The sequence below is a fragment of the Mustela putorius genome, unplaced genomic scaffold, assembly GCF_011764305.1.
Source record: "Mustela putorius furo isolate JIRA1106 unplaced genomic scaffold, ASM1176430v1.1 tig00000281_pilon_pilon_pilon, whole genome shotgun sequence".
NCBI lineage: Eukaryota > Metazoa > Chordata > Mammalia > Carnivora > Mustelidae > Mustela > Mustela putorius.
In genome coordinates this window covers 13072012-13092747 of record NW_025421343.1, presented here as the reverse complement: position 1 = coordinate 13092747, position 20736 = coordinate 13072012, and the positions used below count along the sequence as shown (strand labels likewise).

At 49.5% G+C, this 20736-nt stretch overlaps 2 protein-coding genes across 3 annotated transcripts in view; one reads left to right on the top strand and one right to left on the bottom strand.

Moving 5' to 3' along the window:
* TRABD2A (TraB domain containing 2A) overlaps window positions 1-17540 on the top strand; it is a 52996-nt gene extending 35456 nt beyond the window's left edge. Inside the window, exons 3-7 of one of the 2 annotated variants that reach the window (XM_004742305.3) lie at window positions 1040-1186; window positions 3530-3704; window positions 8577-8667; window positions 14467-14724; window positions 17102-17540. In XM_004742305.3, the coding sequence (XP_004742362.1) occupies window positions 1040-1186; window positions 3530-3704; window positions 8577-8667; window positions 14467-14724; window positions 17102-17285 (855 nt within the window). In that variant the 3' untranslated portion in view covers window positions 17286-17540. The remainder of the gene's footprint in view (window positions 1-1039; window positions 1187-3529; window positions 3705-8576; window positions 8668-14466; window positions 14725-17101) is intronic. The other variant, XM_045079086.1, reaches the window with a different exon arrangement.
* Window positions 17541-19682: 2142 nt separating this feature from the next.
* The window catches only part of DNAH6 (dynein axonemal heavy chain 6), a 222672-nt gene continuing 221618 nt past the window's right edge, over window positions 19683-20736 (bottom strand). The window contains exon 77 of the mRNA XM_004742302.3: window positions 19683-19967. Coding sequence (XP_004742359.1) covers window positions 19864-19967 — 104 coding nt within the window. The 3' untranslated portion in view covers window positions 19683-19863. The remainder of the gene's footprint in view (window positions 19968-20736) is intronic.

Here is a 20736-nt window from a genome sequence, read left to right as displayed (position 1 = left end):
ACCAAAAACTTCCTGCTGAAGACCTCATCGAGTGCTCAAGTGTCAGCACCCGCCTCTCTGTCAGCAAATGGGGAGGGAATATTCCAGCCAGGCGGTGTCTGTACATGACTACTGGGGCAGCACGTGGAAGGGCAGCTGTTGAAGGTGATGTGTCTGCGTTCCACAGACACATCTGCCTGTTCCACACCTGGGAAGGGCAAGAGAGAGAGAGAGAGAGTGCCATGGCATCTTCACTGTGGTCAGGAGCCCCAGTCCCACCTGGTGCCAGAATCCCCCCTCCCCCTCTGTCCCATCTCTCCAGTGCCACAAAGAATCCAGTTTTGTCAAATTCCTTGAGGCTGGATTTTCCCAAAAGATGTGCAGTGAACCCTTCTCTAGTGATGTGTGGCCCAAATAAACTTGGGAAACCCGCCACACTCTCTCCCTTTGGAAGAACCCACATTAGTGGGTATCAGAGACTCTGAGAAACCCATACAGATAAAGCTGTTTGGTTTTGTTTAGCCCTCGTTTCCTCCTTCTCTATAACTTCTATTAACTGTAACTTCTATTTATGTCCCACCGACCCAGTGAACCCATTAGGCAGCAGACACCCCATTGGTGGTTAGAACAGACTCGTGGATGTTGTGTATAGGTTCCTCTCCAGTCCTTTGTGTAAGTGAAGCTTTCATCAGTATGTGCCTATCTGTGTGCCCAGCCGCCTCCTGCCATTCCTCCCCAGCTTCTTCAGACATTCATCGCAAGCCATTCTCTGGTCTCGTCATCTCCTGGGGACTCTCATGGGATAGCTCCTGGTGGTCTGTGTTTGTTTTAAGACCTTTCCTCCTGTGTGACCCACAAGGGGCCAACTTGGGTAGGACAGTCCTTTCCTTTGGACACTCTCCAGGGATTTGTGTTCCTCTTTTCAGCAGCAGCATCCGTGTCCTTGCACAACAAACCCAGAGGTGAGGCCATTGCCAACCTTGGACAAAAGAAATAAGATGGCAGCTAATGATTGCTGTGTCGGTGAACTTAAAAGGGGTCCTGTGTTTTCTTCCCTTAGGTCATCTTTGCTTTGAACCAGACCCTCTTGCAGCAGGAGAGCCTTCGAGCAGGCAGCCTTCAGATCCCCTACACGACGGAGGATCTCATCAAACACTATAACTGTGGGGACCTCAGCTCTGTCATCTTCAGCCATGACAGCTCCCAGGTGAGGGCCTTGGTCCTCTGCCCAGCTCAGCGTGCATTTAAGCACAAGAGAAAGACATTACCTACTGACACCTGGACCTTCTGTGTACAGAGGATCAAGGTCATAAATGGCTCCAAAATAAAAACTCCAAAAATAAAACTGGGCAGGTTTAGATGTTGAAGGAGATGCTGCAGCTAATAGAGGCATTCTTTATGCTACTGGGAACTGGGGGCGTTGATGAGCGTTAATTCTCAGATTGATGCAAAGAATGAAACTTCGAGGGATCCAGCAGCCGGGGCGGCCTCTGGGGCATGGAAGGAATCTGAGGGCGAAAGCCCCCTGGCTGGCGTAGGCAGTACTTCTGGGAAGTGATGGAGCAGAACTTCAGCTGCACCTCAGCAGTGGCTTCTAGGGGCACGTGAGCAGGATGGGTTGGATTGTGCCGGTGACCGAGCTGGTGTAGTGAGTGACACACGGGACAGGTCTTACCTGTGGCCTCTCAAGGGGGAAGGAAGCTCAGAGTGCAGCCTCCCTACGGGGATGTTTGTTACTCTTTTATCAACAAGCTTCCTGGGGACAAACCGTGGCTTCCTACCCTCCCCCCCACCAATACCATATGGCGGGGCCAAGTGCCAGCTGAGCTTCTGAGATGGGGAGTGTGTTGTTTCCAGCCCCAGGACCAGCGTCCTCAAGCGGGAGGAGGGCGAGAGTGATGCTCGTGGTCTGTTAGGTCTGGGGACCCTGTTGTAAGGCAATGTGCGTGAATATAAGAGGTGAACAAGGAATGGCAGCCTGGGGAAGAGGGACAACAGCCCCACAAGCGTCAAAATAGTTAATGAGTCTAGTGCTGGAGGAAGTAAAACCCAGGCAAAGCAACAAGGGGAAGGGGAGAACAAGGAATGCACTACAGAAGGAATAGTAGAGTTATGGTGATGACAGTTCTTACTGGCACTTGTAGTGGGTGTGGGGTAAGTGGGGAGACAAGTCACGGTCAATTGGGACATATTAAAATCCGAAATGGCAGGAAAAGCTAATACGGACAGGGGATTTGGAAATTAGATGGGTAAATGCGAAGGCTGGTGGGGGCGGTCAGAGAGAGGCTCCTTATGATTCCCTTTCTGTGGCTCCTTCATCCCTGGCCTACTCACAGCGCCCCCACCGGTGGTGTGGGGTACTGAGGAGGTGGTGCCAGGAGGGCCAGGCTGGTCACGCTGAGGGGCACAAGTCAGGGGGCACGTTCGGCATTTAGAAGGGACAGCAGGATGGCAGTGGGAGGCTGCCCTGCACACTCTGGGCTGCCTGTGGGGGAGGGGATGGTACAAAGGAAGTGCTGTGCTGAAGAGAAGGGACATGGAGAAATAGACAGAAGGATCGCACATAAACGACAGGATTTTTGAAAAGACGATAAAGGAATAGATGAAGGCTTTAGATTTGGAAATAAAAAAAAGTATTCCAAGTAAATAGCCGAAGGGGATCTGTTGTTGGTGAAATGGAAATTGACGGCTGTGCTACAGAATAAGGACATTCAGAAGGACTTGGAGGGGCCACTGCAGGTGGGAGAAGCTGCCTGGGAGGATATCCTGTTTTATAAGCTTGCAAATGGTGAAGCTTGTTAAATCCCTGGGTAGAGGAGAGAGCACCGCACCCAGGAGGAGGGGATCCACGTGGGGTGGGAGAGAACCTGCCTGTCGCCTCATCTACAGCCGCTGGGCTGCAAGTACCACCCGGATGGTCATAGTTTGGTGTAACGTCACCCTTTTGTTAGTCCAAACACCGCAGCTGGCCAAGATGTGTGCCGGAGCCAGGTGAAACACTTGCCAGGAGGGCCAAGAACACCGGAGAAAGCAAGAGGAAGACATGGGAATTGGAGTCGTAATGACAATGAACATGTATGGAATTTAGAAAACAGTCAAATGGCTGTAGGCGTTCCATGTGTTTGGTGGTAGAATCATAATTATTGGTTCTAAACTATGTATTTATGTAAAGGTATTTTCCTAAAGAAAGCATGTGTGAATCTGACAAGTACAAACTCGGGATGTGCTAAGGCAAAGATAGGGTCTCCTTGTACAAACACATGGTGCCAAGCACTCTCATTTAAATGGAAGAGAAGCGCTGTCTAAAATAGCCCAAGGGTTCTTTCAGTGCTTCATTTACTGTGTTTGCACCTGGGTTACAGACAATGATATCCCAGTTTGAAAAAGCAGGTGGGAGACCCCAAGAGAGGTGGGTCCGCAGCCCCCCCCCCCCCCCCCCCCCCCCAGCGGTTTGACTGTCTAGGCTGGGTGATTTGGCGCTCCAATTAAGCAACTTACTTCGTTATTCTGTTGCCCCTAATTTTTTCCTTTTCTCTCTCTTTTGGCGGAGGTTCCCAATTTTATTAATGCCACACTGCCGCCCCAGGAGCGCGTCACGGCGCAGGAGATCGACAGCTACTTCCGCCAGGAGCTTATCTACAAGCGGAATGAGAGAATGGGGAAGCGGGTGAAGGCGCTCTTGGAAGAATTTCCTGATAAAGGCTTTTTCTTTGCCTTTGGAGCTGGTGAGTCGTAGGTTCCCGCTGCTGGGACACTGGGCTCGGATGCTCCTTCCACGAGGGGCCTGCTGGGGTGGCGCCTGGAGGAAAAGAGCTGAACGGCAGGCACCTTCTTTGCCGTAGTTCACTCGCCAAGAGGCTCTGCTGATGCCCCAGCGCCCTGCAGGGCTGCAACTTCGCTGGAAGGCCCGGGGCGGATAGACCCCGCTGCTACTAGCATACGGGAAAACAGACTGGGAAAATGATTTCCTTCTGTTGGCTTTTTGAAAAAATTATCCCCTCTTCTTGAGTGATTCTATCACTTTCTATCTTTGCCCCCTCCAGAATTAAAGATGGAAGTGCCAGAGCCTCGTAGGGTGCAGAGAGACCATTTGCTGGCCTCCGCTTTCTCCCTTCATTTCTTCCACTAGCTTCATAGACTTGGGCAAGTCACCTCCCTCAGTTTTTCTTAGGAGTAAAATGGGGGAGGGGGGGTTGGAGAGAAGCTCTTCCAGAGTGGCTGGAGGGGTCCGGTATAATTATTATCACTTGACCTCAAGATCCTGCTTCATTACAGCAGCGAAATCTTTTTTTTTTTTTTTTCTTCCCCCCAACGTAACATAACATTCACAGGTTCCAGGGATTAGGGTGCAGATTTCCGGGGGGCCATTTTCACAACATATGAAAATTAGTCAACATGCTAACCCCATATAAGTAGACTAAAGGCTAAGCATCAAGTGATGCTCTCAATAGTTGTAGAAAAAGCTGTTGATAAAATGCAGTATTCTTTCATGATAAACACACTCCTCAGAATTGGGCTAGAAGGGAATTTACTTAATCAGCCTGTGAAAGGTCAGTATGAAAAATCCCACATTAATGTTTAATGGTGAAAGCCCAGAACAGTTTCCCCCTAAGGTCAGGAGTAAGACAAGGATGGCTGTTCTCACTGTGTGTCTCTTCAACAATGTAAAATTAGACACAGAAAAGGAATAAAAAACATTTAAATTGGAAAGGAAGAAGTGAAACTGTATTTTTTCTCAGGTGCAATGGTCTTGTGTATAGAAAATGCTAGGTAATCCATCAAAAAAACGTGAGCACTAATAACCAAGGGTGTAAGGAGGCAGGATACAAGATTAATATACAAAAATCAGTCATGTTTCTATATTCTAGCAATGAAATTTTGAAAATGCGGCTAAGAAACCGGGGCCATCTATTTATTTATTTATTTATATTAAATTTAAATCCAACTAATTTAAAGCACACATACAGTGTGTTGTTAGTTTCAGAGGTAGAGTTCAGCGATCATCAGTCTTATATAACACCCAGTGCTCGTTAACATCATGTGCCCTCCTTAATGTCCATCACCCAGTTACTCCTTCCCTCCACCCATCTCCTTTCCAGCAACCCTCAGTTTATTTCCTATGACTAAGGGTCTCTTATGGTTTTTCTGAAGCCAGTTCCATTTAAAAGCATAAAAAAATGCTTACTACTAAATTTAACAAGTGACATGCATGGTGTATAATGAAAACTAAAAATGTAATAGAAAGGAATTAAAGAAGACCTAAGTAAATGGAAAGACATCTCATGGTCATGAATTGGAAGACTTGATAAATACTGCTAAAATGACAGTATTCCCCCAAATTGATCTATACATTCAGTGTAATTGTTATCAAAATCTCAGCTGATGAAAATGTTTTAAAATTAGATAGTGGTGATGTTTGCACAACTTTATGAATATTTCAAAAATCTCTGAATTGCACACTTTAAAAGAATGTATTTTAGGGGCGCCTGGCTGGCTTAGTCGGGAGAGCGTACGACTCGATTTCCAGGTCATGTGTTCGAGCCCCTCGTTGGGTATAGAGATTACTAAAATAAATAAAAAGAAGACAAGTTTTATATTATGTGAATTATACTCAAATAAAGCTGTTGTGGAGAAAATGAGAGGTTGGGCTCCTATATTTTGTTCATTGAAAAATGAACAATTTTGCCTTTGGTAGCTGGTTCCTGTGAGCTGGGTGAGCGATTTTCCTCTTCCCTGAATCATTCTGTATTTGGATTGTGCACTCTGCCAGGTCGTACTGTGCCCACAACTGGCCCGTCTCTAAAGCTGTTGGCTCTGGTCCTGTGGCATCCTATAGGAGTTAGGTCCCAGAAGCCCTCATGGTGTCTGGTGGTGTGATGGTGGCTCTCTCTTGGGATGCAGAACTGGTAGCTTTGTTCCAGTGGCTGGCTGTTCCAGTGCTGGGTCTTCCAGGAGGGAAGGTGCCAACCCCTGAGCATGGTCTTTTGCTTTCCACTCCTGCCAGACTCAGCTGATGTCTCCCGAGCTTTCCTGATGTTCAGTGGTAGAGTAGGGCACTGGGTGCTGGGGGAAAGGTGGATGTTTTGAGATGACAGTGACTTGCCCTGTGGTGTGAGGCTGGGCAGCACACCAGGTTGGTGGGCAGATTGGTGGGCAGGTTGATCTGAGCAGATCGTGGGGCAGGCCCTCTAGTTGGGGACTGTGCTGGACAGAGGGCTCAGGTGAGACTGCAGCACCTGGGCTAGCCTCATTCTCTGGGCACAGCTCGTCGTACTGCTGCAGCTCTGGGGAGAGGCCTCGCAGCCGCTGGGCATTTGGGGATCGGGAGTGCCCTGGGCAGCTGCTAGTGCCAGGTTCTCTTCCCTGGAGCTTTTTTCTCCACCACTTGAATCCATTTCTCCGTGCCTTCCGAAGGCTGTGTTGGCTGAAGGAACCCCAGAAATTGCTCCTGACATGTAGTACTAGTGCTTTAAAATTTAAAAAATCTGCGGTTAGCAAACTTTTAATTGCAAAGTGAGGATAACCGAAAACTAAAAGCTCCAGCATTTAAAAGCAAACAACAGCTTTTGCTACAGGGGCCTGGAGATAAAATTTAGAGATGAGAAATGGAGTGTGCCTTTAGAGTAGGAGGAAAATTAAGTCAAACAGAATAGCTCGGTTCTGTGATGAGAAAGCATTGTAATGGGGGCAGTTCATTGACTTGACAAATATTGTTTGCCTTCCTGATTGGTGGAGAGCGTGGACTCTGGAGCCAGACCCCTGGGGTTTGAGATGCTATCTGCTTCATCTCTCAGTGCCTCTTCTCACCTGTAAAATGGGGATACTACTACGCCCACCTTATAGGATTGTTGGCATGGGGGGACGGTGTCCAGTGATGTGTAAATCATTTTACCTTGTAATGTTCAGTGACTGTTTATTTTTGTGATCACCCCTGCTGTGTGGGCTTGGCAATGGCTGGGGGAGTGAGGTCAGGGCAGCACTTGGCAAGCTTATTAGCCACACCCCCTTCCACCCAGCCCAGGCATAATCTTGTATGTATGTATGCATGTATATATAAGCACATGTGTGGGGGGGGCGGGTAAGGTGGGAGAGAATTGGGGGGGAGGGAGAGGGACAAGCAGATTCCCCTGAGATCATGACCTAAACCGAAACTAAGAGTTGGACGCTCTACTGACTGAGCCAGCCAGGTGCCCAGGCATAATGTGTGCACTTCTGCACCGGGGTTAATCTGGGCCTTGCCAATGCCCCTTTCATCTGAGCCAATTGCCTCTCATCAATATTGGAGTCATAGACCCTACAATTGAACCCAAGAATGGAGTAGGGCCCAATATCTTCTGCCATAGTCCCTGCCCTTGGCCTTCCTAGGGTCACAGAGGCTGATCCAGGTGCTTCTGTGGGACCAGGACACGGGAGAGACCTACAGACCACTTGTCGTCTCTTCTGCAGCATGGATGGACCTTAATTTGCTGTCCCAGTCTCTGGTTATCAAATACTGAGGTGTCAAAATTGCATAGACTCTGCCGCTGCTTAGACCTTACACAGGTCCGGAACCTGTTTTACCTGTTTTCTAATTTAAAGTGGAGATAATAACAATCCTTCTAAAGTTCTATGCCATCACGTGATAGACTGCTGCAATTTAATGGGCCATTTAGGACATTAAAGTGCCATACACTGTCACAGACAGGGTCATGTCAGTTCTGAGCATCAAAACCAAAGGAGGGGCACCTGGGTGGCACAGTCTGTTAAGCAACTGATTCTTAATCTCAGCTCAGGTCTTGATCTCAGGGTCATGAGTTCGAGCTCTGTGCTGGGCTCCATGGATGGAGCCACCTAAAACAAAAACAAAAACAAAAAAACCTGAAAGGAAAGAAGGTTAATCTCAAGATTTACTTTTAGCCTTTAAAATGTTTATTTGAAGATGTCACCACAAGCTTATCTGTCTGATCTTTGTTGTTTTTTATCAAAAGGGAAAAAGTGAGGGGAGCCTGGGTGGCTCAGTGGGTTAAAGCCTCTGCCTCAGCTCAGGTCATGATCTCAGGGTTCTGGGATCAAGCCCCGTGTCAGGCTCTCTGCTCGGTGGGGAGCCTGCTTCCCCCACCCTCTCTGCCTGCCTCTCTACTTGTGATCGCTGTCTGTCAAATAAATAAAATCTTAAAAAAAAAAAAAGGGAAAAACTGAAATAAAATTCAAGCTGAGGTTTCCAGCTATGGCGGCTTCTGCTAAACAGAGGTTTTAACTGTACATTTATCTTTATGTGTCGGACAGAAGGGGGCTTGGGTCTTAGAGGTGGTTGGCTTGTATAAATAAGGAGAACTGTCAGGACTGTTAACAGTGCCTTCAGAGGTAGAAGGTTGGGATTTGGGGTCTCGGCTGTCCTCTTACTGTGTGACTCTGGGCAGCTCACTGCACTTTTCTCTGTGTCCTCATCTCTGAAATAATGGTTACTGCTCCCTGTCTAGACACTCTGGAACTCTCCTGGGCTGGACAGAAGGGATGGTGGGTTGCCCAGGTTATTTCTTTGATCTGGGGTATATGTTTGGGGGTATGTTTAGTAATCATGGGAACTGCCGTGTTTCTGATCGTTTTTCTTCCCACAGGTCATTTCATGGGCAACAACACAGTACTTGATGTCTTGCGGCGCGAAGGCTATGAGGTAGAACATGCCCCCGCTGGACGACCCATCAACAAGTAACCTTCCTGTGCTTCTATCCTGGTTGGGGAGCAAGTAGGGGGACCAAGACCCCCACAGGGCTGCCTGGGCACCGAGGTGGGCTGTCCCCTGAGGGGCTCCAGAGGCCCCCAGCAATGCTCTTATCACCTTTCCCATCTGGTGGCTAAATGGACACTTGGCACCCAGCTCAGCTGGCATCCTGGTGTGGCTGCAGGCACTTTGGGCAACAAAAGACTGTGGACTTTTCCTCACAGTCTTGAAGCAGAGAATTAGAAGGAGAGACTGTTCCACGGTCCTGGGGGCCCCAGGACGGGTGGTTTGGCTTAATGCTCAGTGCCCTTCCAGTGGGCATTTGGGAGGTTTCAGGGAGGCAGATGGTGGAATCAGTCATATTGTCAGGTCAGAGGGGCTAAAGGCGCAGGATGCCCCTGTGAGACCCATCTTGGGGGCAGGAGCCAAACCTCTTTCCCTAAGCTCCCCCCGCCCCCAGGTCAGTTTATTTCTAATTTTGATGGCCGTGTGGATACTTCCTTCCCTTTTCATACTAGTCAGCTTGGGCTGCCATCCCAGAATGCCACAGACTGGGCACTTGAATAATAAAAATATATTTACTTCCAGTTTTGGAGGCCAGAAGTCCAAAATCCAGGTGTTGGTAGGTTCGGTTTCCCCTGATGTCTCTCTGGCTGGCAGATGGCGCCTTCTGTGCACACATAATCCCAGCGTCTCTGTCTGTTTAATTTCCCCTTCTTACAAGGACACCAGTCAGACGATCCCAGCCCACCCTAACAGCTTCATTTTAGCTTAATCACCTCTTTAAAGGCCCTGCCTATGAATACAGTCACATTCTGAGGAACTGGCCGTCAAGGCTTCAACATAGGAATTCGGCCCAGAGCACATGCCATTCCTCCCTCCACTTCTTCCAGATCGTGGTCACCAGCGCCCCCTGCTGGCAGAGATCTCAGCGGTGCTGAGGTGAATGCGGAGGTGGGGGGGTGGTCCTCTGCTGAGGGGGTAGAGAGGGGGTAGGAGGTGGTGCCTGCTTATGGCTGCTCTTCCCCAGGGACCCTCTCTCTCTTCAGAATCTCCCTTAACTCATGTTGTTTCAAGCCAGGGCCTCTTGCTAGCCCCTTACTCCAGAGGGTCCTTCCTCAAAGTCCAGTGACCCCCCAGGGGTGGGGGGTGGGGGAGGTGGGCCAGAATTCTAACAGTCTCCCTCAGTACAGCCTGGGCCCATCTCCCCCCGCTACTTGATACCTACACGCAGTGCATCAGTAGTAACTGTTCTGCACTGGCACCCTTACTCTGAAAAAGCCCTCACCCGAGACTCCTCATTTCTCACCTTTATCACACCTCGGGCCTCCTTTCTCCGGTTCCCTCCTCTCCTTTCCCCTGGCCCTCACACTCTGATCCATTCTTTCCTTTCTGTGGGACTAACCTTGCAAGTGTCCCTTCCTCAGAAACCTTCAGTGGTTTCTCCCTGTTCTTTTCCAAAGTCCGATTTCTGTGCGCTGATGTCTCAGCTCCCAGTCCCTACCGTTTTTCCAGCACAGGTAGGCTTCTTGCATGGGAAAACCTCCTGTCCAGGCTGCTGCCTCTGCACCTCTCCCTGACAGGGAAGACCCTGCCCCTCCTTCAGCCAGCTCTGCTGATGGCCCGAGTGTGGCTCTTTCTCTCCCTCATCTCCTCCGTCAGCCCTGGACGGAGAACCCAGCCCTTAGTGGTTCCTGCTTGGTTTGGGGGAACTGGGTCTTTCCTCACCCACGGGCTCTGTGCTCCTGGATAGCAGGGTGGGCTGGGCCTCCTGGTCCCATCTCAGCTCCCCGCCCTGCTGCGGGGCTGACTCGGCTGGTGTTTGGCACCCAGTGCTTGTGGGTGCTGAAGAGGACCCTGCCGTGCCTGTGTATGTATGTGTATATGTACATGGGTGTGCATGTACGTGTGTGCATGTGTATGTACGTATGTGCACTTCCTACTTCTCTTTCTAACCCTGAAACCTGCCTCTGGGAGGAAGTAAGGTCAGGAATCACAATTTTGAAAATCTCTCCGTGATTCTGATGCACAGTGAGGGCTGAGAACCATGCTGACATGCAGCCCGGCCGCTCACATTTCCAGGGGAGGAAAGAACATTTACTGATAGATTGTCAGGTGTCAGCCAAGTTTACACGGACTCTCAGTTAATCCTCAAAGCCAGCCTGTGAGGCAGGTGTTTCTTCTCCTTTCCTGACAGACAAACAGAAAGATCACACAGGTCATCAGTGCCATAGTGCCGGCTCAGAGTGCCCCACCTGCATGTCCCTTCTCTTTCTGCCCTTTCTTCTTCTATGTTTTACTTCCCAGATCTTTTGTCTTTGCTCAAGCAGCTTCCTCTGCCAGAGGGTCAGTCGTCATCCCCGCCCCTAATTCTGTCAGTATTTGTGAGGTCCAGTACAAATGCCCTATCTTCTTCTCTGCTCCAGCCAGGGCCCACCCCCACGCAGGAATTCCCAAGGGGTTTGGTGTGTGCATCTGTGGTAGCTGTCCTGGCGTCTGGCACACCCTATGTGCTCCATTTGGGTAAATGTCTATGACTTCTCAGTGGTGAGCAGTGCTCCCAGGGGAGGCCACAAGGGAGCAGGAAGTCTGGAAAGGAGCTTCTGTTCAGGAAGAGGAGGGGGTGGGGGGAAAAAGGCCTAGAGCTGGGGGGAGGGTGGGGGGAAGTATCCACAGTGAAGGTATTGGTGAGGGCCAGTGCAGTGGCTGTGAACACACCCACTTCCTTCCTACTCTCCTTAGCAGCGATCTGATAACCCTTGAGGGATGATTCTGATCATATGGAACTTGGATCTGGGACAGGCTGTGTGAATGAGGGGGCAGGAGGCCTTCCAACTGGTGACCTAGCTTACTCCAGCCCTGCCAGCCCCTTGGGGTTTGGGGTAGACCAGTACAAGATGGACAGAGAAGGGCTGTATTTTGGAATAAGGGGAGGGCAACTGGCAGCCACTCCCCTCCACTGTCACCTGGAACACACAGCTGGAACACACAGGAAATGCCGCTGGCAAGGCTCCTGCTGAGCTGCTCCCAAGGATTTAGCCAGTCCCCCACACCCACACCTCTTCCAGGATAATGGATGCTGGAGGGTTTTTGTTTGTTTTTGTTTTTGTTTTTGCTACCACAACAAACTACTATAAACTTCAAGCAAGATTATTTTACAGTTCTGTAGATGAGAAGTCTGACATGTCTCATTGGGTTGACATGATGTTAGTGGGGCTGTATTCCCTTCTGGAGCCTTCTGCATTCCCCTCTGGAGTCGGAGAGGGGAGGATCTGTTTACTCACCTTTTCCAGTTTCCAGTTTACATGGAATGCGGACCGTGAGCTCAGCCCTTTGTGAAGTGACTGAGTCGTTTCAATCCTCACAGCAGCCAGGCGAGATAGCTCAACTTCACAGAAACAGCAAAGGCCCAGAAAGGCTAATTACCTTGCCCTGGTTTCCAAGCCTGGGCTCTTTCCTGGATACCACATGTCCTCCTGTGTGTGTGTGCCCAGGAGAGGGGCCACTGCCATCCAGTGTTTCTTTCTTGGAGACTTCCATGGAGTGAGTAGATTATATGAAATTCAGGCAGGGGACAAACAATTTCTCAGCCCAAGAGTCCTCTACTGTGGCCAGAATGACCATGGGCCTAGGCTTCATACATAACTAGAGGTTTTGCTAAACTTTGGGAATTCAGATGGACCAAAACATGGTAACCTATAACCTCAAGCTCTGCTGGGATACTTAAGCTAGCCCAGAAGTTCTGGGATGGATTGGGCTGTGTTCAGCCCCTGGGATTTTCTGTTCCTGGCAGAGCAGCAGCCAGAAACCTTGTGAGCATTTGTCTGTAGGGTCTCTCTCAGGAGATTATAGCGACACCATGCTATACTCTCCATATTTTCTATAATGAAATAGATTAGCTTTATAAACCGAAAAAAAAAAAATCTTAATGATGAATGTTATTTGAAAATGGCACTGAATCTTTATTGGGACCTAGGGTAAGGAAGTTTATTTTCCTGGTCCTTAGTTTCCTTAAATTGTAAAGTGGATGTTATGATCCCCCAGGACATCTCAGCTGTGAAATATGAGAAAGATAAAAATCAGGAGAAGTAAAACCAATTTCTTTTGGATTAATCTACCCTCCTCCCCCCAACCACGTGCAGGGGCAATTAACTTGGTTCTCAAGCCCTGGCCTTGGCTACCTGCGGTAACTGGACTGAGGTCTTCTTGTGTCTGTTGTGATGTGATTTGAACAGAACAGAAGCTGTGATTTGTCCCACTGTGAGGATCCACTGCTTGAAGCCCTAAGAGCTGAGCCTTCATGAATTTGAGTTCATGTTCTTTGCTAAGTAAAAGCAACAGACCTCGTTTGGAGTGCCTACTGTGTACCAGAGCCTGTTTGGGTTATATGGAGGTCAAGGATGACATAGACATAATTTCTGCTGGGGTAAAGGGCCTTGGCATGGGGTCTGCCTGCCCATCTGCTGCTAAATCCTCTAGGAGGCCACCAGAATCTTGGAGAGAGAGAGGCGGGACAGTTTTCCTCTCTAGGCTCCAGTTTCTTGGCATAATGAAGAGGTTCATCTAAGTGGTGTCACACTTACAAGTCAGGCATTGTGCTGGGGCTCCAGAGATAGTGATAAATCTGGCAGGTCCTGTCCTCCAGGGGTCTTGTAGCTGTCACTATATGTTGCTGGGATTCCCAGGCTCAAGTTCAGAATAGGGGCCTTTCTTCTTTGCCATTTGAGGAATTCCCCTCTTTTACCTTTTTTGCCCACCCTGAGTCTTTCCCTTTTTCATTTTTTTGTCTCTTATACCTCCTCCATCCTCGCACAGGGCCATGAATATTAGTTGACATCTCAGTTCTGTTGGGTTGTGGGTCAGAATTGAGCCCTGCTTCTGGCTAATGGTTAGTTCATCAAGGCTGAATCAGGGCAGAACGACCGAGTTCTTCATATGCTGGTCTGCTACAGGCACATTGTTGGAGGGTGCACTTGGCACATCCACGGCTCCCTTTTCTCAGGTGCATGGGAGCCTCAGGGCCCTCAGTGCCTCCATCAGGAGACAATGGGATTGGCCTCTAGTAGCTGGGATTCATCTCTTACTGACCCTTCTCAACCCCAGCTAAACCCTTGACAAAAGTCCTGTTGCAGGAAGAAAATTGGTCCTTCTAACAGCTTATTTCCCCACCAGAAGAGATTCTTGGGGTGGGTGGGGGGGACTATAGTCACCTTTAGGGGAAGACTAGAAGCAAGTCTGAGTTTCTCATCAATTGTGAACCACATGTTCCCTTTGGGAAGGATGGCTTATGGTGAGGCCTGGGGTAAGGTGGTCAGAGGCCAGCGCTGTGAACAGTAGCAGTCATTCAGGTGGGGATGGGGCTGCTACAGACTCATTCTGAGTGAAGCCCTTAGGAGGGTAAAGGAGGGATTAACATGATTAAGGGCCACTTCAACTGTCCTAGGTAAATGGCCTTTAAACATTCTTCATGTTGCTTTCAATGCTGTAATCTTCAGTGACTTTCTAGACAGTGGGACCCCTTGTTAGGGAAGGGGAGTAATTATACACAATTTAAAAGAGATCTTCTGTTTCCTCCCCAGCTGGGGGATTTGGAACGACTATGGTGACACTATGGGAGGGAGAAATTAAGGCGTCAAAGGGATCAGTTCTGGAGGTGGCTTCGAGAACCCTCCCTAGGCAGCTTGAACTTTGACATTCTCTCTCCCTTTTGAGGCCCTGAGGGTGGGGAGGACGCCATGCTGTGCGACTGTCCTTCAGATCCATCTTCCCTCCGCCCCTCTTCACAGAGAGAAGCGCCAAACTCCGTCCTCGGGGCCCCCCTTCTCGTCAGTCTTCGCTCCGGAAGTGGCCGCTGGGGACGTCCGAGCTCCGGAAGCTGCGTTGGTGGCCCACTCGCGGTTTCTGCCTCACGTGTCCCCGCCCGGAAGGGCCGACCTGGGTGGTGGGGCGGAGCCGAAGTATCGGAAGAAGCGGAGGCGGCCACGCCCACAGCGAAGGCAGCGGCTTAGGCAGTTCAGTGATCTGTGGGTTCGACTGGAGGAGCGGTGAGATGGTGGTTTGGGCCGGGCTGGGCCGGGCTGGGCTGGCCTGGGTAGGGTCTGGCAGGGAGCCCATTCCTGTCATCCATCTGCCCCCTGGGAGTGTGAGTGGGGAGCAGCCCAGGAATGCTCACTACACTGCTTGAGAGTGAGGGGCTTCAAGGCTCTGGTGGGGTTAAGTGCCCCACTGGTGGACCAGCCTTTCCTGTTCCTCACAGTCTTAGGCACTGGTGTTCCGGTCACTGTGATACAGGTGAAGCCAGATTAAAGGTAGTTGCTTCAAGCCGGAATAAGGGCAACATGTTTATCTTTGTTAAAGGATAGTGGTGGGGTGGGGGAGCTGGTGTAGGTATGCATGAGCTTATTGGTTTGCCAGTCCTTTCTGCACTGCAGATCAGGGATTTCATAGTTTTGCAGAGTTGGAAGCATCCTTGTAAGAATGGGCCTGTTCAGCCCCCACGTTTGACAGGGAGTAGGGTGACCACAGAATGTACTCTCAGAGATGCTTAGGGGGTAGATCAGAGGTGGGCAGAGGAATCAAAGGTGATGACTCAGCCTGGTCTGCAGGGCATAAGGCTTCTGGAAGAACTATATCAGAGAGGCCTGGGATCCAGGATCCAGTTCAGCCTGAGTGTATTGAGTTCCTTCTATGTGCCTGCTTTTGTGTTCAGGGCTGTGGCTTTGGAGTAAACCAGGCATTAGCCGTCTGCCTCCATGGAGTTCACATTCTGGGGAGAAAGCCAGATCTTGAGTCGATCGTCTGCAAAGGAAGTATAGGGTACTGTGGGAATGTGCTTTTGTGTGTGTTGGAGGATTGCGTGTGTATATAGGGCTGGGCACCAGGAAAGGCCTCATGGAGTGATGGACCTTTCAGCTGATACTGAGTAGAAGCCTGACAAAGTGAAGTCCAACGAACAGAACTTTTGAGTCTGGATCGGGAGATTCAGGGATCTGATGCTTGCATAGGTGCTTAATAATGTTGACTGAGTAGCAATTGAGCAAGGAGGGGAAGAAGTTCCAAGCAAAGGGAACAACTTGAAGGCCTGGAGAGAGTGAGCGTGTTGAAGAAACCAAGATGAAGTCATTATGGCTGGAGCCTGGGAAGTCAAGAGCAGTGGGGTGGGTGGGGTGGGTCCAGACAGGAAGTGGGGTGGAGTGACGAGAGTCTCCTGCCTGCAGGAATGAGGAGCCACTGAAGGCGGGAAGCAGGCATCCAATGTGTTGTGGAATTGGCAGCTTCTTTGTTTTTGTTTTTTAAATTTTAAAAAGATTTTATTTACCTATTTGAGAGAGAGAGAGAGAGAGTGAGTGAGTGGGAGAGGGAGAATCTGAAACAGACCTCACTCTGAGTGGGAAACCTGACCGAGGGTTTGATCCCGTGACTGTGACAGCATGATTTAAGCCAAAATCAATAGTCAGATACTCAACTGACTGAGCCACCCAGGCAGCCCTGGGATTCGCATTTTTATTTTTTCACTTTTTAAAGATTTTATTTATTTATTTGACAGAGAAAGAGAGAGAGTATAAGCAGGCAGAGGGAGAGGGAGAGGGAGAGGGAGAAGCAGGCTCCCTGGTGAGCAGGGAGCCAGATGTGGGTCTCAATCCCAGGACCCCAAGATCATGATCTGAGCTGAAGGCGGTCGCTTAACTCTCTGAGCCACCCAGGTGCCCTAATTGGCATTTTTAAATGGAGGGAAGCTGGGTGCCAAACGGGACCTGGAGAACAGGGACAAATCCTGTTGTATACGTGTTCCACAGTACCTGACAGAGGACAGCCCTACAACCATCCTTCCTTGGTGGAGGAAGAAGTCAACCTATTTGGTACTTTTTCATTCTGGGCCATTTCCTTTCACAGTGGCCCGGAGTTGGGCACTTTACACCTGAGCTGAGCTGAAAGGTCCAGATGGGCCTGAGACCATGGGCCCCTCAGCTCATACTGTCTTGACTTGGGCTGTCTGCATGGTGTTCACCCCAGACTGAGCTGGGGGCGGGGAGAGAGCCAGATCCCAGGAAGGATACCTCGTGGCTTGGATGTGCCTCTCTGTGTGGTCAGTGAGGAGGGTCCCTGCCTGAGATCGCCCAAAGGCTAATGATAAGCAAGTCTGAATTGGGCTGTCTTGCACCTAGAGTGTTGATAATCTCTGACCCAAGAACCATATTGCTGCGGGACATGCACTGGTCTTAGCACTTGTATTAGCTCGGTTTGTTGTAGCAGTGGTATTAAGGGACAAAGACACAGGAAGCCCATTAATATACTAAATCCATTCCCGTCTATCTTTAAAAAAGGGAGATGAAAAGAAGCTGTGTGGGCCTTTCAGGGCCTTGGAGTAGCCAGTGGCTCCTGCTGTGCTCTGAGACTCTTGTTTTTTTCTTTTTCTCCCAGTGTCATGGTCCCACAGCTCCAGGTCCCCATTCTGGATAAGTCCGTCTCCGCCGAGCTGCAGCTCCTTCACCGTGGGCATTCCCACCACAGCCAGATGGTGGCCAGCAGTGCCGGCCTGTCTCTCTGGACTCCTGTGTTCTGGGTGCTGGCGCTGGCTTTCCAAACAGAGGCACCCCTCCTGTAATGACTGGAGGGGCCAGGCCAAGCCCCTGATCCCATGAACTTGAAGGATTCCTGTACTCCACACTCTGGTCTAGCCTTGATAGGCCCAACCCAAGAAAAGAGAGTAAAATGCCGTGTTGGTTCTTCTCTGTCCAAGAATTGACTTTGGGTTATTCAGCAGTGCTTGGGGTAGGTGTACAGTTTTGTAATATAATGAGTTGTATGAAAATAATTATAAATGTATTATATGAAAATAATTAAATACATTTTCTCTGTAGACATTTTCCTACAACGTGTATATATTATGCAAACAACTCTTGCTCACACCCTCTGGATACTATCACCGCTTCACTCCTGGGCTCTGCTCCTGGCCTCCTGCCACTTTGGATCCTGACCCTGTTCTCCTTCCTGCTGTTGCTCTTCCTACTCACTGCGGGTTCTGGATTCTGGGGAGTCAGTAGGCCGCAGGACCTTTGTTTACTCCTATTTCAGGTCTGTGATTAGGGTGCTTCCTGCACTCTGGCAAGCGCTTTAAATACGTATAATGGGTGTCACCGGCATGCTGAAGACTGGGTGAATGGGTGAGTTTTGTCAAAGGGGCTGTGCAAGAAAGTGGTTTCCAGGGGAGCCTTGGTGGCTCAGGGGGTTAAGCCTCTGCCTTCGGCTCAGGTCATGATCTCAGGGTCCTGAGATTGAGTCCCGCATCTGGCTCTCTGCTTAGCGGGGAGTCTGCTTTCCTCTCTCTCTCTTTCTCTTTCTGCCTGCCTCTCTGTCTACTTGTGATCTCTCTCTGTCAAATAAATAAATAAAATCTTAAAAAAAAAAAAAAGAAAGTGGTTTCCAAACACTCCCTCTTCCTGTCTTGTTATTTATAATTTATATGTCTGTGTCTTACGGGGAATCTATAGAAAATAAGTAAGAGTAGAATTGTCTTGGTTGAGTCTGAAATGGGAGCTTTTATCCCTACCCCCCACCCCTTCCTGCCCCACCGCAAGGTTTCCTGAGGGGCCTTCAAGAAGCTCACAGAAACCCGGAGGGTCTGCGCAGGACTTGGATGGGACCAACAGGAAACAGATGTGTTTGTTTCTAACGTGGTTTGGGGAAAGCCTGATTGCCTGGGCTTGCGGTGCTGTGACCTTCTCTTCCTAGACTTTGTTGTGGGTGCATTCACAGTCATTTCCAGGGCCCAGAAGATTCTGGGGTCTACTGAAAGAGTGGCGTGGCGTGACTCAGGATGCCATCCTCCACCTTTGCTCCATTCTGCACCGTGCACCCTGTATTGCAGGGGTAGGAGGGTTCAGTGTTCCCGGATTCCCTTGCTGCTATGTTTGAGATTCTCCTAATGAGCTAGATATACGTGCCTTGGAAGGTGAAGGGCTCAGAAGACCTTTTTCTTCGGGAGTGGTGGCAGATAAGTGGAGGCTCCAGGAGGCACGCGTTTGTGCAGTGGCCCGGCGCTACATTTCCTTGTCCAGACAGTCGCCTGCTCCACGAGTTTGGTACAGCTGTGAGGTCGGCAGTTTCCCACAGCTCTCTGACCTTGGGTTACAGCTGCTGTGGTGCCCGATACCCACCTCTGACTTCTGCTACAGCCATTCCCATGGCTTAGTAAGCACCTTTCCCGCTTGGAACACCAAGAGTAGCCTCGGATTCCTGCTCTGAACTCTTAAGGTAATAGAAGTGCTCTTTGCTTCTCCGGGACTTGAGTCTGTTTTTTTAAACTTGCATAGGAATGGGGATGAAGGTGGAAGTAAAATGGGAAGGCAGGATTACTGGGCCTGACCCAATTCTTGCAAATTTCTGTTACGGGGGTGATGTAGCTTTATCCATCCTAACCAGGTGATCCCCAGTTTCTTGGCTCGTGTTATGGCTGAGGAGGCAAACAGACCCTTGTTGGTTTGCCACAGTGACTGCCCCATCTTAGTACTGGCCCAACAACCTCTACTTGTGGTGAGGAGGCAGGCTCAGACCATCCTGGCTGGGACTTGGCTGCTTTTCACACAGGCTCATCTAAAGTGGAAGGAGAAGCTCTATACTTGGGCAGGACCAACCTGCACTTCGTGAAGCATAGCAGCTTTTTCTGAGGATTGTAGTATAGCCCCATAGGGTGGGGGAACAGGCATCTTGGGGTCAAGATCTTGTTATGCAGCTCATTTGCTCATCAGCTTCCCCTGTGCTGGGCTCTGAACCTTAATCATTTCCCAGAAATGGAAACACCTGGAACCATGTGACTGCAGTGGACACAAGGCCTTTTGTATTAGCGTATTAGCGTGAGGAGGAAGGAAGCCCATGTGGGTAAGGCATGGCTGAGCTCTGACTCGCCCAGGCTATTGATGGGAAGCTGCCTGACTCACCTGGGGGAGGGGAGCAGGTTTAAGAGGTGAGTGCTGAACCCACTGCTTTCACATCAGAGCTTGAATTACCAACAGGAAGAAACATTCAAAGTTTATTTTAGGTTGGAAGAGAAAAACCACATTACTACCCTCTTAAGTCAGATCCAAAGTAAAGCTGTTTTGCTCACATATAAGTTCTGCAGACCTTTGTCCCCCATCAGGAAAGATCTCTGGCCTGGTTCTTTTTTAGCAGGAGGTGGCAACTTTTCACTCATTTAGCTGGCAGAGCAAAGCTGATCCCTTGGCAATCCAGTAATCTTTGGACCGCTTCGAAGGTAAGAGGACAGTAACCACAAAGTTGGTTGAATGACCTAGTTAAGGATACAAGAACAAAAGGTTTGTTAAAGAATAACCCCTTGATACAGAGAGCACTATATCAAGACACCTGGTTTCAGGCCTGACTCAGTCTGTAAAGATAATGGGCAGCTAGTCCTTTACAGATTTTAGTTTTCTGCTCTGTAAGATGAATATGTTAGGACGTGATCCTTTAGGCCCTGTCTAGCTCTGACTTTGTATAATGTTGTAAAGGATGTTCCAGATTCTCTGCAGTCTGACTGAGGGAACACTGGACTACAATTCAGCCCTGAGTTTTTAGTGGGACTTGGGATGCATTTGGTAGGTTGGGCATCTGTTCACTTGTCCATCTGTCTGTCTATCTGTGCGTGCTTTGTTTCACCCTGCAGTTGGGCACCAGGGCTCCTGAAATGACTAAGCACAATTGTAGATATCTGGTCCTCAGGTGTGGGGCATCTGAAGTAAGAGGTCACGTTTGCACTTTTGCACCAGGACCAGTGTGAGAAGTAGAGCATTCTGCCCTCAAGATGGCACTGCATTCATGGCAAACCCCATCTGTGTGGAAGTTGGAGAAGGTGGTGCTGTCTCCTACAGAGAATGCCTATGTCTTCCCTTTCCTTACTTTTGTATGCCATGCCCTGCATGGTGCCTGGGCAGTGTTTGAGTGACGTTTTGTAGTACAGATGCACCACACACACACACACACACACAGCCCTATACACATATACCTAGACACACACATACACACATTTATATATATATTTAACTGTTAGTTTGATTCAGGAT